The sequence below is a fragment of the Chrysemys picta genome, chromosome 2 (assembly GCF_011386835.1).
Source record: "Chrysemys picta bellii isolate R12L10 chromosome 2, ASM1138683v2, whole genome shotgun sequence".
Taxonomy (NCBI): Eukaryota; Metazoa; Chordata; order Testudines; family Emydidae; genus Chrysemys; species Chrysemys picta.
In genome coordinates, this window is record NC_088792.1 from 71,013,042 (window position 1) to 71,030,996 (window position 17,955).

General features: G+C 41.6%; 1 protein-coding gene across 1 annotated transcript in view; it reads left to right on the forward strand.

Annotated features, from left to right (window-relative positions):
• Positions 1-19: 19 nt before the first annotated feature.
• The window catches only part of RAB5A (RAB5A, member RAS oncogene family), a 27,263-nt gene continuing 9,327 nt past the window's right edge, over positions 20-17,955 (forward strand). The window contains exons 1-4 of the mRNA XM_005297053.5: positions 20-477; positions 10,381-10,633; positions 13,611-13,762; positions 15,473-15,595. Of these exons, the coding sequence (XP_005297110.1) occupies positions 10,471-10,633; positions 13,611-13,762; positions 15,473-15,595 (438 nt within the window). The 5' untranslated portion in view covers positions 20-477; positions 10,381-10,470. The remainder of the gene's footprint in view (positions 478-10,380; positions 10,634-13,610; positions 13,763-15,472; positions 15,596-17,955) is intronic.

A 17,955-nucleotide genomic window follows, 5' to 3' on the forward strand; every position in this document is an offset into this window, starting at 1 on the left:
AGGCTGTAGCAGGTCACGTGAGTGTTTAGCAGCGACCGCCATGCCAGTTACCGAGGCGGAAGCGCCCACCGCAGAGGTGCCACCAGACAAAAAGCTCCTCGCGCCCCGCTATGTATCCCATAATCCTTTGCGCGCTGTGCCGTAAGTGGCTTCTTCCACAGTCGCCGAGTTGCCTCGGTCACAGTGTCGGGAGGGGGAACCACGTGAGGTGCCACCACCAACACAGCTCCGGGCCGCTCCCGGAACTGAATGGAAGATGGGGCCGTGACGTGGCGGAGGCGGCGGAAGTGCGTGTGTGTGTTTTGGTCCGGCAGGAGGAGGCGGAAGTTGGCGGCGGCCCGGGTGAGATACGGCAGCGCCCCCGCCCCTCACCCTCTGCACCCCGCGGAGGAGCCGCCTCCCCTCACAGCCGCGGGAGCTAGAGAAGCCGCTGCGCCTCCCGCACCGCTCGCGCGCACGGCTGCCCGGCACCGCCAGGTGAGGAGACAGCGGCGGGCGGCAATGGCCGAGCTCCGCCAGCGGGGAGGGGGGTTATAGAGCCGCCCAAGGGAGCCCTCACCCGAAGGCTTGTTCTCCTATAGCCGCCGGGCTCTGGGGCCGAACCCCGGGGCGGGGACCGTGGAGCGGCTGGTCTGTGTCTCCCCCGCCTCAAAATGGCGCCCCCGAGTCTCCCACTTCCCTATATTCGGGCTGTGGCTGAGGAGCAGCCGCGGGGGGATGGAAGGAGGCGGGGGCTGGCCCGTCTCCCCGCGGTCCCTCGCTTTGCTCCCCCGGTGTGGGGAGCGGCTGCTTCCCAGCTTGCTGTGTGACGCGGCCCGCGGAGGTGCTGCGTCCCCTTCCCCCACAGCTGCTGTTGGGACAGCGAGGGTGCCCTGGAGAGGCGTGGGAACTGGGAAGGGAAACCATCTGAGCGCACAGCCCTCCCCCTGCAGTTGCTCCCCGACCTAGGTCGGGGGGAAAGGGCGGAGAGGGGGTCGTTACACACTTAGCAGCGTGCACAGAGCACCTTGGGTTGATGCTGTAAAATAGGCCGTCTTCAGGAGGGGAAGCAGACTGGTAAAAAGTTAACATGAAACTTCCGTACGAGAAGGCTAGGCCTAGGAGAGAGAGAGTTAAAATACACAGCCAGGTTCTGCCATGGTCATCTTGTGCTCTCTCTTCCCTCTAAAAATCTGGATGGAGGAGAGACTGAACGATCCCTCGATTAAAATTTAACTATACCCTCCCGAGTGACATTTGAAGCAGCTCAGAAACGTCTTAGCCTGGGGGCCCTTTCAGATTTAATGGGTGGGGATAGATGAGATTTCGAGGAGATTAACAAATGTTTGAACTGCTTATGTTCTAAACCTCTTTAATGAGGTAATGAGTCCCCTTTCTAGATAACTCAAATTTGTTAATATTAACTTGAATTAAGTGATGAAAGATTTTGGTAATAGGTGACCCTTTACCTATATTGGTGCATCAGTCACACAGGAAATTGATATCAAAACAGTCAATAACTCACATACATCATACATATGTAGTCACACCAGGCTTATTATCTTTAATTGGAAGGATGTAAATTTCATAGACTACCTGTGTGATTTACTTGTTTGGTATGTTCCCTCAATACTTTTCAATACAAATTGGTTGATGTATGATATGGAAAACTAACACAAATACTGTGGTGAGGAAATTCCATATTATAGTATGCTAATTCTATTAAAGTTGCTAAGATTTTTATTTAAGGTGGATAGGAACAACAAGAAAATAAAGCTGGCAACAATATCTAGAATGGTGGGTTGTTAAAAATATGAACATAACCATGTATAATAGGTTTGTAAACCAGAATTAAAGCAGGTGATGGTCATTATCTCAAGGGGTTTATACTGGTTGTATTGTAAATAATGTCGTGTTAAGTTATGAGCACTCAGTGAGCGGTAGTTATTCACTCTTGAGCTCTAATTTGCTAATACAGATAAACCATGATCATCTAAATTTCAGATTATCTGCATTTTGTCCCCAGATCCAGAATTTGTCTAGAAGCATCTTTCTTTATCCAAAATGCTAATTAACCATAAATGTGGTGGTCTTTGTGATGTCTGGCTAATCAGTATTGATCCATAACTAATTTTGAAAGAACCATGTAATTTATATACGCCTCTACCCAGATATAACGCGACCCAGTATAACACGAATTCGGATATAACACAGTAAAGCAGCGCTCCCGAGGACAGCATTATATCGGGGTAGAGATGTAATTAAAAATTTGTGTAATATGAAATATCTGAATATTGTATATGTAAAATGAGAACTTCTTAAATTTACTAATCCATTCTGCATCAACCCCAATTTACATAAATGTGTCCCACTATACTATACTAGAGGTGGGAGTGTTAGTTTTCTTAATCTCCTTACTACTTTGTATTTTTTAGATTGTCAGTGTTACTTTGATACATGATCTTTTGTATTGATGGTACTTTTTAGAATAGTAGGTCCTGTTCTTGCCAACATTTCAGCTATGCTGATTAATAGTCCTGGAGGATTTAGACTCCTGGTAAGCATGAAATTAAGGATAAGTGTAAGTGTTGGCAAGACTGATTTAAACGGAATTCTCAAATACAAGAGAGTGGCTGTAACATCCTTTTAAGACCTTTTAGAAAACTTTTTTAGTGTGAAATTGTTATAGTAATTGGTGTCACAGCACAAGTTATTTAAACAATTATGAAAAGCCTTATTCATGTAATGGACTAACTTGACTCAGTATTTTATAATACAAGATAAAGCAGCATGTGTGTTTATAGACTGTTTTGGTATTTAAGGAGAATGAGAGGGCAAACTAAACCAGGAGTTGGCAAATTACCTGATGGGATTTACAGACGTTCTTTCCTAATATATCTGATCTTTGTTCCTCTGCTGACATACTGGCCTGGAGCTGCTATGGCTTAGTGTATCCTGAAAAAAAATCAGACACGAGATGGAAAAGACCTATTAAAGCATCATGTGTACCTACTATAATTCATGATGTCTCTTTCACAGTATTTTCCAACTGCCTTTTTCTTAAACTATTGGAGTAGGAAAATACAAGGTGCTTCATAACCTTACCCAGGTGGATAACTGTATTGGGAGTGAAGTGGGGGAACTAAAGAAAATGTTTAGGAAACATTTACTTTTTCTTCTTATATAGCCCATATATTTCCTTAAAATGTCTATTATTTTTTTTTATTTAAAAGCTTGATTTGATGTCAAAACATTAAACTGAGTTTCAAAGTAGACCAAATTTTACAACTCCTTTATGATCATCCTCAAAAATCAAGTCTCTAATGGTTAAATTGAAACAAGATTTGTGAATTTCCAATTCTTCAACTAGCTTTACTTCACATATTTGCTATCCTAAAATGCATCTGCAAAATGAAAAGCTTACTTAGAATACAAATAAATAGCTTTTTTTTTTATAAACGTGTATTTATTTACATTGCTTTCGTGCCTAGGAGCTGTACATCTTGTTAATCAATCTGGGACATCATTACCAAGACTGCAGGATTAGGAATAGCTACAGCTACTAAAATGAGTGTCTGGAATTGATGGGAAATCATCCTGTAAATATTTGAATTTAATCTGTGTGTACTTAAACAGGATTCTTGCCTCTTCCTGTTATCTTCTATCACGCTTTCTCTGGTTCCCAAAACTAGTATTGTACATATGAATTAAGAAAGTGGTGTACAAACGTGGCCTGAATCTCAGGAGAGATCTTGGGGCCATTTTTAAAATCCCTGTTAGGTGCTGATATGGAAATATAGCTCTTTAAGGGGTTTTGGGATGTTTTTCATTGAGAATATCAAATAGGTTGATTTTTTTTAACCAATCTGAAAAATATTAATATTTCATAATTGAGTTTGAAAGCGAGTCTGTGAAAGGAATACTGAGTGTTTGAACCATCTACTAGAACAGGGGTCGGCAACCTTTCAGAAGTGGTGTGACGAGTCTTCATTTATTCACTCTAATTTAAGGTTTTGCGTGCCAGTAATACATTTTAATGTTTTTAGAAGGTCTTTTTCTATAAGTCTATACATACAATAATAGTTTAGTTATATATTAAAGTAAATAAGGTTTTTAAAATGTTTAAGAAGCTTCATTTAAAATTAAATTAAAATGCAGATCCCTCCAGACCGGTGGCCAGGACCCGGGCAGTGTGAGTGCCACTGAAAATCAGCACGCGTGCCATAGGTTGCCTACCCCGTACTAGAAGAAATGAGGAAATACAAAAACTTAAGGCTTGACCCTTCTGCTTCAGAAAATATGATGGTTTCTACCTATGCTTAGGGAGAGTGGTGATGCTGCTGCTCTTCAACCTGAAAAACAACCAGATATGCATTAAAATGTCTGGCTTTTCAGGCTGAAAGAAGCCTTACAGTCCCCATGGGCTGGTAATAAGTGGGTGGCGTGGTTGTAGTGGGTTTTCTTATATGGCATTGTTAAATGTGTTGGTATTAGCTGGCAGCTTGGGGAAGTTTCTGTCTTCTGGAAAATAATTACTAAATGCTAGAAACATGACAAATGTAACAGCTGAAACCCAATCTGCAATATTTAGAAAACATCTCTGTTACAGAGATAATTAGGAAAAGCCTCCAAGACTACAGCAACACCTCTCATTGCCAGATATTTTCCTTCATGCTCTCTGCAGACTTGTTTTGAAGTTGCAGGGGTTCCCTCTGACTTGTAGTAGCATTTTGAGTCTCCTTCAAAGACATTTATTTGGTGATCCATCCAGCTGATAAAATATTTCTCCTATATAAGTGCCTTCCATCCATTGTATCTGAGCACGTTGGGAGTGGCCTGTCATGAATGAGGGCCACGAAAACCTATAGATTTTAAAATACTTCCAACAGTTCTGCATTTTTTTTTTTTAATACGGTGAATATTCCTCCCAACTCTGATCTGGGGTACTGTCCTGATAGCCTGTTTCAGCTAGTACTGAAAAACTGTTGGGAGTCTGACAGGAGCTCTATAAAGAGCAATTGTATGTATAAATGGCCAGTTTGAGTGAAATAACTACATGTGGAATAATCTCTGAAGCCTTGCCACACCTACAGTCGTGCATCACATCCTTTTCCTGCTACCCAGGATGTAGCAGAGGGATAGTGAGCAAGTCCTTAGTGATGAAGTAAAGAATGTGGAATAGTTCCATTGAGTAGCAGACTTCCTTTCAGGATTTTGAGCAAATGACTTGGTCCTGAAGAGTAACCTCATGCATATGGTACAGGATTTGGCCTTTACTTGAGCCTAAAATAATGCTACAGAGTGCAGAATAGCTGGCAGAATTGAGATGTACCATGTGTGTCTCAGAAGTTTAAAAAAAAAATTGTATCTAATTGCCTGACATACTTACTGAATCATAGAATATCAGGGTTGGAAGGGACCTCAGGGGGTCATCTAGTCCAACCCCCTGCTCAAAGCAGGACCAATCCCCAACTAAATCCCCAAATGGCCCCCTCAAGGATTGAATTCACAACCCTGGGTTTAGCAGGCCAATGCTCAAACCACTGAGCTATCCTCCCCTCCAAACTGTACTACAATGCAAACTAGAGTAATATATTCAAAAGAGAGGTCTGAAAAAATTAATATTTCAATTATTTAAACTTTTTTAAATCAGGAGTAAGGAGCCGGTATCTGACACTTTTTAACTTAAGATAAGAACTGAAGATCATATGTATGCTGACCCCACCCTGTGATTTAACTTGTTGTTTCATAGATAACTTGTGTGTCACTTTTTTGCAATATAACTAGGGAGTGATTAAATATGTTAAGTTCATCCATTGTTATGAGTTGCTTTGCAGTCTGTCCACATACATTACTTGTACATCATTCTGTTGAAACAAAGCAATAGCTATCTATAGCTGATACACAGCTCATTTACAATTGTTTTTAATTGACTTTAAGGAGAAGAAAAATCCCTAAATTGCTTTTAAATTACTAGATCCATTTCTATATCCTAAGTAAGACCAAAAATGCATTTTAGGCTAATCAAACAGCTCATTTTCAGGAGGATTCACTCAAATTAATAATGTGATGCAACATTCTTGATCTGAATGTGTGCTTAATTGTGGTATGCAGTTTAGGGTGGTTCTGATATTACTGCTATAGCTCTTTTTGTTTTTTGCCTAGTGGCAGAAATTGGGTTTCAGTGTGGGTAGGTTCTTTCCCTCCTGAGTTATTTGTAAGTAATATGTCTATACAGCCTGCCGGAGCAAGCATCCCAGCCCAAATCAACAGACTCAGGCTTGTGGGGCTAATGCTCCAAAAATAGCTGTGTAGACAATGCACTGAGGTTGTGGCTTGGGCTCTGAAGCCCACCCCACTTCTGTAGGCTTCAGAGCTTGTGCTCCAGCCCGAGCCACAACTTCAGAGTGCTGTCTACACAACTGTTTTTAGAATGCTAGCACAAACCTCACTAACATGAATCTATTGACCTGCAGTGGGAGACTCGCTTCTGCGGGCTGTGTAGACATACCTCGTAAGAACACAAGAGGCAATATATTTAATTCTGGGTGGGTTGTGGTGGTATAATGTGAAACCCTTTTTGATTCATCATGAGTGACTATGAGTAAGGCTGCCTGTCTGTCACAGAAGCCCCTGGGCCAGTACCAGCAGCTTGGGTGTGTGGGAGGGGGCTCAGAGCTGGGGATCGGGGTGCGGGGCAGTGTTTACCGGGGGGGGGCGCTCTCTAGCCTCCACCAGCATGTCCCTGCATCTCCTAAGCGGAGGGGTCGGGGGCCCCATGCGCTGCCCCCGATGCTCCCGTTGCCTGCAGTTCCCAGCCAATGGGAGTTGCGGAGCCGGCATTTGTGACAGGAGCCGTGCGCGGAGCCATCCTGGCTGCCCCTCCTCCTAGGAGCTGCAGGGATATGCTGGTTGGAGCCGGGTAGGGAGCCTGCCAACCCCACCATCCTCCCAGCACCCGCGGCACCCCTGGACCACAGCCCGGCACCCAGGTTTTAGTTAAGGGTATTATAATAAAAGTCATGGACAGGTCATGGATCGTGAATTTTTGTTTACTGCCTGTGACCTGTCCATGACTCTTACTAAAAATACCCGTGACTAAAACATATCCTTAACTATGAGAATTGACAGAATATAACAGTTACTACAGTGCAGGCCTGTGTATGAAGGATTGGGATGTTTTGGCAGCAGGACCTTTGGTGTGCTATGTTAGGTAGGTGCAGTGACAACTTCATTATAAAAGGATTCAGATATTGATCTGTATTACCATGTAAAGGACCAGAATTCACATTCTGCTCACAGTCTCACTTCCTGGTCTGGAATCACTGGGGAAGGGATGCTAATGTTTATCAATTGCTGTGTTGGTCAAAGCACATTGTTGTGGAGTCTTGTGTGATTTCATGGATGTAAGATAGGTGGGAGGGTAAAACTAGTGGTGTAGGATTCAGAAGGCATCTGCCAGCAGACTGGGGAAGGGAGATTATTGTTTTAGGTGCTTTTAGCTGCAGTGTGAATTTAAATCCACAAAAGAGAAGCTATAAAGTTAAGTGAAGGCTAAACGTGTGTTAGGCATGCCATGGATGGGTAGCGAACTGGGCAGCTCAGAAACGGTAATGAATGTAGAACTTGGCCATTGGTTTGAATCTGGACCAGGTTGGTAATGACTGAAAATGTTGCTGGATTCAAATGTACTTGCTTTACTTTAGACTAGGGGTTCTCAAACTTCATTGCATCATGACCCCCTTCTGACAAAAAAAATTACTACACGACCCTGGACAGGGGGGCCAAAGCCTGAGGCCCACCACCCCGGGCTGAAGCCCTCAGGCTTCAGCGGTGGGGGTCGAGCATTGGCCTCAGCCCTGGGCCCCACCAAGTCTAACGCCAGCCTTGGTGACACCATTAAAACGGGGTTGCGACCCACTTTGGGGTCCTGACCCACAGTTTGAGAACCGCTGCTTTAGACAAGTACAGTCTTATTGTCAGACAGTTCAGTGCCCTTTCTTATTATGTTTGCCATGCATACACTAAGGTTATATCAACCTGTTAAAAATGCATTTATTTTTAGTGTAAACTAACATGCCCCACAAGCCTGAGTCTGTTGATTCGGGCTGGGGTGCTCACTCTGGTAGGCTGTATAGACATATTACCGTATATACTTGATCATAAGCCGGTTCATTTATAAACCGACAACCGCCCTCCCCCTCCCCGCCTCCCCAAGATGGATAAGTAAAAATGGAAAATTTTTATAACCCATTCATAAGCCGACCCTATAATTCAGGGGTCAGAAAACTTTGGCTCTCGGGCCATCAGGATAAGCTGCTGGTGGTCTGAGATGGTTTGTTTACCTTGAGCGTCCACAGGCACTGAGGTAAACCTAAGTAAACCAAGTGTCCCGGTGCATCAGCTGCTTACCCTGACGGGCCAGGACAGCAACTGGTGGGGAAACTTTTTTGGGGGGAGAAGCTGGGAGTCCGGGGACTAACCCCTGTGACCACCCCCCACATGACCCCACCCCTAGCCCGGGACCCCCATACTCTCCCCATCCCATCCCTTCCCACCTTATCTGGGGAGGGTCAGGGGAAGATGTTTCTGACCTGACTGGAGCTGCTCCGGCAGGCTGGGTGGTGCGGCCGCAGCCCGCTCTGGGCAGCGGGGCCAAACAGCACGGGTACAGCCTGCCAGCCCTATCGCTGCAGCTGCTTTGGAGGCTTGGGGGAGAGCAGCGTGGCCAGAAGTGGAGAGACTCTGGCCCCGCCTCTTCCTTTCTGTCTCTGCTGGCTGTGCTGTGTCTCCTTGCTCCCTCTGTTGGGAGGAGGGGCTGTGTCCCACCTCTCCCTCTCTATACCCGTTCATAAGCCGACCCCCGTCTCTGGTGCTTCTCTTTTTTACTAAAAAAAATTTGGCTTCTGAACGAGTATATACGGTAATCACAAACAACTCGGGGGAAAGAACCTAGGTAGATATGGCAAGCTGTAATTTTGTGTATTAACAATAAACACAGGAATACTGTCCTTTACCTGATGAGAGAATGGAGTGGGCAGTATAGACATCTCTCTCCCATGGGGTCTTCTGACATTCACTTTTAGAATGTAATTGGGAAGGGCTAGACTAAGTGTTGCACCACTCTTCCTGCGGGCACTGTTTTCCTGGAAAAACGCTGCTTAATCTAAACTATTAAAGTAGTTAAGAAAAACAGATTTCTGTTCTCAAACACTTCCCTATGTTTGTTTTTGGGTTTTTTTAATAAAAACTTTGAAAGTGAGACTAGTTATTAAAAAAATCTCCAGAGACTAAAGTGCTCCATCAGGAAATCAGGTGAAGCATGGGCAGAGGCTGTGCAAGCTACCTCACACTGCTGAACCAGTGTGTTTTTAATTTTTGTCTGAAAAGACCGCTTCCAAATTGATTGTGGCTCGTCTAGTCTCTGATCTTTGACCTATCAGCAGATACTACTAACAAAGGGTTCCAGTTGTGGTTTGTTTTATGTGAACACCTGTATGCTACATCCTGGATTGAGACTAACAATTCATTTTACATAAGACACCAGACAATCATCAAATGGTGATGATTTGGGGTTCCTATTGACCTAAATGTGAAAGGCTCCATATCAGATTACCAGTCCCTAAGCTCCTCCAAGAATGTATGTTAAATCAGAGAAGCTGTTCAAATCAGGGGTCACATTCACTTTTGAATGTATGCTTTTTCTATTTGAAGAAATTGCAGTTCACATGCATTATAAGGATAAACTGTAGAAAACTACCATACATTAATTAAATTTGAAATGCTGGTGTAATTGAGTTTTCCAGTAATTCTTCATCCTAATTAAACCCTTCCATTTATTTTTTACTAATTCTGACTTGAGTAGTCAAGAATTGCTTGGCATCAGCAAAATCATGAAAGAGGAACTTTTGATTATTAAGATGTTCTTAACATGACAGGAAATGGAATGGAAATATGCAGGTCTGGATCTGTTGCACTCTTAAATATTAGCCTGAGATACACAATGTGAACTGAAGTCTCATAGGGAACACAGAAAATGCAGGGTAATAGGTCAAGTGACTAGCATTTTTGGTATCCAGTTTGAGACCTTATAGGGGAAGGGGCCTGATTTCAGAAAACCCTGAGTAACCCTTTGCTGAAAATTGGCCTTTTAAAGTTACTCAGGTGTATATCCAAAATCTCTAGTACTTTTTAATATCAATGGCAAAGACTTTCACAATAGTATATAAAAATGTCTTAGAGATGTGCTGGTAGAATTCAGTGGGTTATTTCACCTAAAACAATGAAAATAACTGTGTTCTCAGAAAGCCCTGGACCCTTAATTGAATGATTACTAGAACTAGTTTCATATAATTATGTTACAGTTGTGACTCTAATAGCATATACTTTTTTGATAAACAGGTTGCTACAAGCAGTAAGAACATCGCGGTTCACATCCTGAATTCTTTTCTCTCAAGAATTTGAAACAAGGGACTTCTTTCTAAATTGGACATGGCTAATCGAGGAGCAACAAGACCCAATGGGCCAAATGCTGGGAATAAAATATGCCAGTTCAAACTAGTACTTCTGGGAGAGTCTGCAGTTGGAAAATCAAGTTTGGTGCTTCGTTTTGTAAAAGGCCAGTTTCATGAGTTTCAAGAGAGCACCATTGGAGGTGAGAAATAGTGTTACATTTTCTCTAGCTTTGTATTGAGTATATACCCTCTCTGCCAATGACTGTCTTCATAAATGTAATGTGATACCCTGTGGTAAGCCATCTGCAGTAGTGATCAAATCTGGGACCTCTGGATCTTAAAGCATGAGTCTCTACTGCCTGGGCTAAAAGATTAGTGCTGTTATTTCAAGGCTGTTACAGACTTGTAAACCTATATGTGCTGCTTGGTGGGGACAGAGTGGCACAATGTAAGTTTGGGTAGTCAGTTTTTAAAACTGTAGTTGGTGTCTGGTAATTCTTTAAGGCGATATATAGCTATTCTAACAATTCACATTTATTGCATACAGTTAAGCTGCTTAGCAAGATGAAGAGCCTTGGTTGCTGTACAGCAAAACACACAACTTTTTGCAAACTTCTTACCCCTCAAACAGCCTGGCTTTGATTGTAAAGGAAGACACTCGCTGTATTTGTATTTTTCAATTTTCTTTAGGATTATATGTGCTTTCTTCTCCACCCCCACCTGACTGCAATCAAAGCTGACTCTTGGTTACTAGGCGGGGAAACAAGGATTTTATAATAGTCTGAGTGGATTTTACTTTTCCCCATGAAACAGTTTTTTCTGCACCACCTACAATGAAGCAGCTGCATATGGTCTCTGAACTGTACTCCTCCTTTGGCTAAATCTGAATAACTTCTTCCAAGACTGAAGTGATTCTCCACAATCACTTATTTGCACATAGACTGATGTAAGCTGTGCCCTCAGATCCGTAACATCTCTGTAGTACACCCTGTCCCTGCTGCTCCAGTGTGTGAATCTAATCTACATTTTGATGCTTCTATAGATGAGTTGGGTTTCACACACACATTAAAGACTGACAGAGCTGACAAAAGTAAGAAAATTCCAAATTAAATCTTACTACATCTGTTTATTGCTCTGTGTTTAGTTATTGTAGGTTCTGTGAGTCTGAGACTGCTTACCTCTGATCTCTTTAAGAGTCCGACATAAGTGGGTTTCTGTTTGCTGTTCCAGAAGTCTGGTATGTTTTTATTGACGTGTATGTCTGGCATCTAGAATTGCTGATGTGAAAGATTTTGTATAATAAACAATTATCTTAGCTGTTTGCTTTTGATAGTGTAACAAAGGTCCCAAGGACAGTTATACAGAAGCAAATTCCTAGTTCATGTACACAAACACACACCTCCCTCCACCCCGACCCTGTTACACATGAAGTGTTCAGTGGTCTTTGAATCTTATAGTTGCACTTTTACATTTACCCTGGTTGGTTTCAGTTTTACTCACCTAACAAGAATGAAAGAATACTTGAAAACAGCATTGAAATTAGGAACAAGAAGCTACAGAAGTGCAAACTGAGACATAAACTATACTAAATAGTGGATATTAACATATGCCTCTTTACTGTATTAAGTAGAGGGAGAAAAATGTATACTTTTCATAGTCCAGCTGGGAATGTTACTGGATGCAAGTTACAGGATTCAAAAAACAGCCTGTTACTGTGTAGTCTTAGTATGTTTAAATTATAGTTTTGTTGTTGTTTGTTTACAGAAAGGCCTTTAAACAAAGGGGAGCTTATGTGCACTATGAAGCTGAATAATGGCACTCGTAAAAGAAAATGCAGTTAGATGGAGTAGGCACATTGACAGTGTAGTGCTGTTGTGTAGAAGACCTACATTCAAAAATAATGTTAGAGCTTTCTCTCCACAGTCTACTGGAGCAAGTCTACTGTGAGTTAGGGGGAAGTATGACTTCTAAGAAGAATGATAATCTTTAGATAATTAACGTAGTTGTATTAACATTGGACTTATGAGGCAGCAAATTTCATTCACCTGGCTATAGAAGATGCAAGAAGCTTGCATTTTCATAATGGCTTTGGGTACATCAACGCCACAATAAAAGATGTGCAGCATGGCCGCTACTGGCCTGGATCAGTTGACTTGGGCTGGTGGAGCTTGGGCTGCAGGGCTATAAAATTGCAGTGTGGGCTCTGGCTAGAGCCTGAGCTCTGAGACCCTGCAAGGGGGAGGGTCTTAGAGCCTGGGCTCTAGCCTGACTCCAAATGTCTATGCTGCAGTCTTACAGCTCCACGAGCCAGAGTCAGCTGACCTGGGCTCTGAGACTCAGTGCTGTGGGTTTTTTATCGTATTGTGGACAAACCCTTAGCAGGCTCTGCATCCATTCTGACCCCTGCAACAAGACTACTCAATCAGTTCACTTCAGCTTTACAGCCTTTCATGATGGTGACAAACCTGCTTTTTGGTATACCAGTGTCCTCTATCGCAGTTGAAATTGATGTATGTAGCTCCTCCTGAGAGTGGAAATGATGAAAAGTGATGCTATGGTGGTTCAGAGGTGTTCAGTCATTTACGAAGTGAAAAATGTGTCTAATGCACTTCTTACAAGGGGCTATTTATTGATGAACTGTTCTGTTTGTTTCTAGTTCCCAGGTGCCTAAGACTGAACCACGTATCATACACTGTTTTCAGAATCAGAGCTACAGTAGTTTGCTGGAATGTAGAGAATAGTACAAAACTGTATATAGGAATGAACTAATGATGTACAGTGTGATAGAATATATCATTAATGTTGGTCTGTCGTGCCTTCTAGTGCATCAGAGTGAAACACTTTTGGAAGACTGAGTGCTGATTGTTTTGTGACAACTCCATTTCAATATTATAAAACTAAAGTTAACTTATTGGATTTTCTTCCCATACCAATTGTCCTTTCATGTCTTAATTACTACAAGGGGACGCAGGTTGTCTTAAGTAATTTCATTTTGTGCTGTTGAAGCAGTATAAGACTGCTCCTAATATCCTCTTCCAACCTATTGTATTTTACCAACTGATGATGCATTCTGCTAAGGAAACTCAGATGTCGTATAACTGTGTGTACATAAATGAATAGGAATGTGTAAAAACATAACTATAGACCTTTGATTTCAGCTTTTCTGTCTTTTTGTAGCTGCTTTTCTAACCCAGACTGTGTGTCTTGATGACACAACAGTAAAATTTGAAATTTGGGATACAGCTGGTCAAGAACGATACCACAGTTTAGCACCAATGTACTACAGAGGAGCACAAGCAGCTATAGTTGTATACGACATTACAAATGAGGTAAGTACAATATATAGAGAAGGGGGGCAGCTGTGGGCTAATGGAACCAGCATGGGAGTTGAGACCTGATTCCTTTTCCTCATTCTTCCATTAATTTATGTGAATTTGAGCAGGTAATTTAATGTTTTATTTACTATTATTACAAGTAACTGAAACCTTCTAACTGAAAAGTTAGCAAAAAACACTTTTTTTTTCCCTCGTGTGCATTTGACAGCACTTTATTTTATCATTTTCACTGGTCTGTAAATGGTAAGTCAGTTACTCCTGTTTGTCACTTTCATACAAATAGGAAAATGTGATGTGTTGTTTTTTTTTAATTAAAAAAAAAACACAAATTGACAAGAGGACTTGGCAGGCTTAGCATTTAAAAACTGCTTTTATCTTTTACTGAAGAAAAGTGAGGCTTTATAATACTCTCCAGACACCCTCTTTAGATATACAATGAGCTCATATCATAATCTCTTTGCTGCTGTGTAACCATACCAGTTATAGGATGCACAAAGTGTGTTGTGGCCACCCAGGAGCTAGACCAATCACAAACGGAGGAATTAAAGGAGAATATTTTCCCTTCCACTGAATGTTTAAATAAAAATCATTCAAAATGCTATTACCTACAGCAAAAATTACTTTTCTTTCTAAGTATGGAAGTGTATCCCATCACAATAGGTTGGACTATATCATATGTACTAATATAACAAAAATCCACAATACATTAGTAGACTATTGGTGCCTGTTTCTGCAGTGTGGGTCAGAGACAAAGTACTTCACATCACCCAAGAAATGAAGCCGTAGGCCACACATTTCACTTTGATTTGGCTTTTACTATTGAAGTATGGCTCCTAATTTTTACATTTCATTAGCTTAAAAATTCTTTAAAAGAGGTTTTCAAGTTTTTATGCAATTTATCCTTTCACTGTGAAAATTACTAGCTACTGAGAGGATGGAAGACAATAATGTAGAAGAGTAATCTTTTGGAGATGCATGATTTTTTTTTAATTATTTTAAAACTCTTTTTTAAAAGTTAATCATTTGGGTTTTTCTCCTTCCCATTTCCAGGGGCCTCTGATTCCATTTATTCAGAAGCTTTTGGCCTAATGGCCTTGGCTTATTTTCCAACAGAGAGAGCACATTGGAAAACATAAATGTAATGACTTGGATTTTGCTTGTAGCTATAAATAAGACTATAACTGAAAAATTGCAAAAAGAAATTTAAGGTCTAATCCTGAGGTCCTCACTCAGTTTTTATCCAGTCCTTAGGCAAACTACCCATTGTCATCAGTGGGATTTTTCTTGACGAAGACTGGGAGAAAATGGGTAAGGACTTCAGTACTTGGCCCACTGTGGTTGAGTGGCTTGAGACCCTTTTCAGCACTTTCAGGGAAGAGAATAGTTTAAAATTGTCACTCTTCTCTTCCAGTGCTTGCTCTGTTTTCACTCTAGCCAAGAGAGTCATTTTGGTCACTTTTTCATCCATTTAACGTAATTGATAAAGGGGATCTTAATTTTTCAGTAATGTGGTCCCAACTATGCACCTTTGGGAATTAAAGAAGTGAGGTTTCATTAAAAAGGCCCAGTCAGCCAGTTGGAATGTAGCTTTGGAGAATGAATACACTGATAGGTTTCTTGCTCACAGGACAGATAAGATAAATTTGGGTAATAGGGATAAAAGGACAATAGAACTGAGTTTCTTTATTTTTCAATCATTAACAGGAGTCCTTTGCAAGAGCAAAAAATTGGGTCAAAGAACTTCAGCGGCAAGCAAGTCCTAATATTGTAATAGCTTTAGCAGGAAACAAAGCTGATCTAGCTAATAAAAGAGCTGTGGATTTCCAGGTACGTCATACATATTTTTTATTCACAAGAAATAGTGTGTTTTTGTTGGACTGCTAGTCTGTAATAGAAATAGCCTCAGAAGGGATCATACTATTTTCTGATGATTAATCCTTCATTGTAGGATTGCACATGTAATAGAATTCTGTTGATAATTGTAAACATGAATTTATAGTATATCTGAAAATATTATATTCTAGGGAGAATTTTTTGAGGGGTGAGGGGTATAAATGTGATACGAAGTGACAGCTGTCTGAAAAGAGAGTTTCTAATTAAATTTTACTTAAAGGTACAGCTAACTTTTTTTCCCCAGATATGTCAGATCTATCAGTAAATTGAATTTGTATTCTGAGAAACTGCTTTTTCCTGTATGCCTCCCTAACAGTTATTAGGGACGACTTCACTAACAATAGTTAATCAATCTTAGGGGTAGGTGTGGTTCTGAACACAGGCCATTCTCAGTGAGAGTTTTGGAAGTCACTTGTTGACATTCAGGATATGATGCACAGCTGATCTGGCTACTTTATGGCCTGGTCTGAGCAATGTAAGTTGAGTGAGTTAAGTTTTAGCTGACTTTTTGACTGTGTTCTTGCTATTTTTTTGCTCTTTTAAAACTGATGTACCTGTGCCCAGAGGCTTTTGGTGGTTCATTTAATAAAAAATATCTTAATAAAACCAAATCAAAGTACAGAAAAAGCCCCAAAGCCAATCAGTGGCAAACTATGATTGTAGGCTTGCTTATGACCCAATAGAACTCAGACTTCTATATTTGTTTTCATATTCTGTAATCTTAGGATCATCTTTGGCCATGAACTTTCCTTTTTCTCTAACATCATATTTGCCCGCAAATGTGTTTTGATTTATCTAGAACATTGCTGTGTATGCCAGTACCTTAGTTCCATCTGAGTTCCTTTCCCATGTCTTAATCTCCATATATTGACTCTTGATTCCTTTCTCAGTGACTTTTAAAGTATCTGCTCTCTAGAATTCAACACATTCACTTTTACCTTCCCTGATTTCTCACTCTATTTCTTGACATTTGTAAATTATTAACTGTTTAATTGTGTTAGAATAACTTTGTAAAGTGTTTAGAAATACTTTTTGTACAAAAGATAGTATGGAAAATGGTGATTGTTACATGTATACTTGGAATTTGTTATCCCTAGAATTGCATAGGACAGAATTTAATTGCCAGGTTTTTGGACCAAATATAAATAACTTTTTAATGATCAATAGCACTTCAAAAAAAATGGCTAAAATGGATACATACGTTCCTCGGGGGCTTGGCTTTCAGTTTTTATCTTTGCAACACACCTTAGGGGTCTGTGTACATGGTGTAACTATATTTGGAATGATAACTTGTATAGGTATATCATTGCAAATTTCACTATCTCTGTAATAACTAATGTAACATAGCATATGGTTAGCAAATGATGCTGCTTAGTAATGAAAGTGAGGGCATGGCTACACTAGAGAGTTTACAGCGGCGCAGCTGCAAGCTCTCTAATGTAGCCACTCTAAGCCAATGGGCTAAACCAGGGGTTCTCAAACTGGGGCTCAGGACCCCTCAGAGGGTCGCATGGTTATTACGGGGGGGGTCAAGAGCTGTCAGCCCCCACCCTAAACCCTGCTTTGCTTCCAGCATTTATAATGGTGTTAAATATATAAAAAGTGTTCTTAATGTATAAGAGGCGTCGCACTCAGAGTCTTGCTATGTGAAAGGGGGTCACCAGTACCAAAGTTTGAGAACCACTGGGCCAAACCATCGGCTTAACCACTCCAGCCCCCGTGAGTGACAATGGCTATGTCGGCAGAAGAAGCCGCCCCCCTCCCCCCCCCCCCCCCCCCCGATGACATAGCACGGTCCACACCGGTGTTTATGTCAGCATAATTAATGCACTCGGGGGTGGTATATTCACACCCTTGAGCAACATAAATTATTTGAACATAAGCTGTAGGGTAGACATAGCCTTAGTGATGTAGTTTGCTCTTCACAATTATATTTTCACCTGTCTTCGTGCCAGGGCCGGCTCTAGGTTTTTTGCTGCCCCAAGCAAAAAAAATGTTGGGCTCTCCTCCTCCCCCCCCCCCCCCCCCCCCCCCCCCCCATTCCTGGCTGTAAGGTGAGGTCACAGCAGCATCCCTGATGCAGTCTGGGGAAATCTTCTAAAGGGGATATCTGGGCCAAAGCCTTCTGCTCCTTGGGCATACTTGTTCCCCATTCACAGGGCCACCCCGCTCTAGCAGTGAGCTCTCCATTCATAGCAAGCTGCAGCATGAGGTTTCAGCTACAATACTCCCTCCCCCTCCCTTTCCTGTTGATAGCGGCCAAGGGAATGCTGGGAAATGTAGTTCTTTCCCTG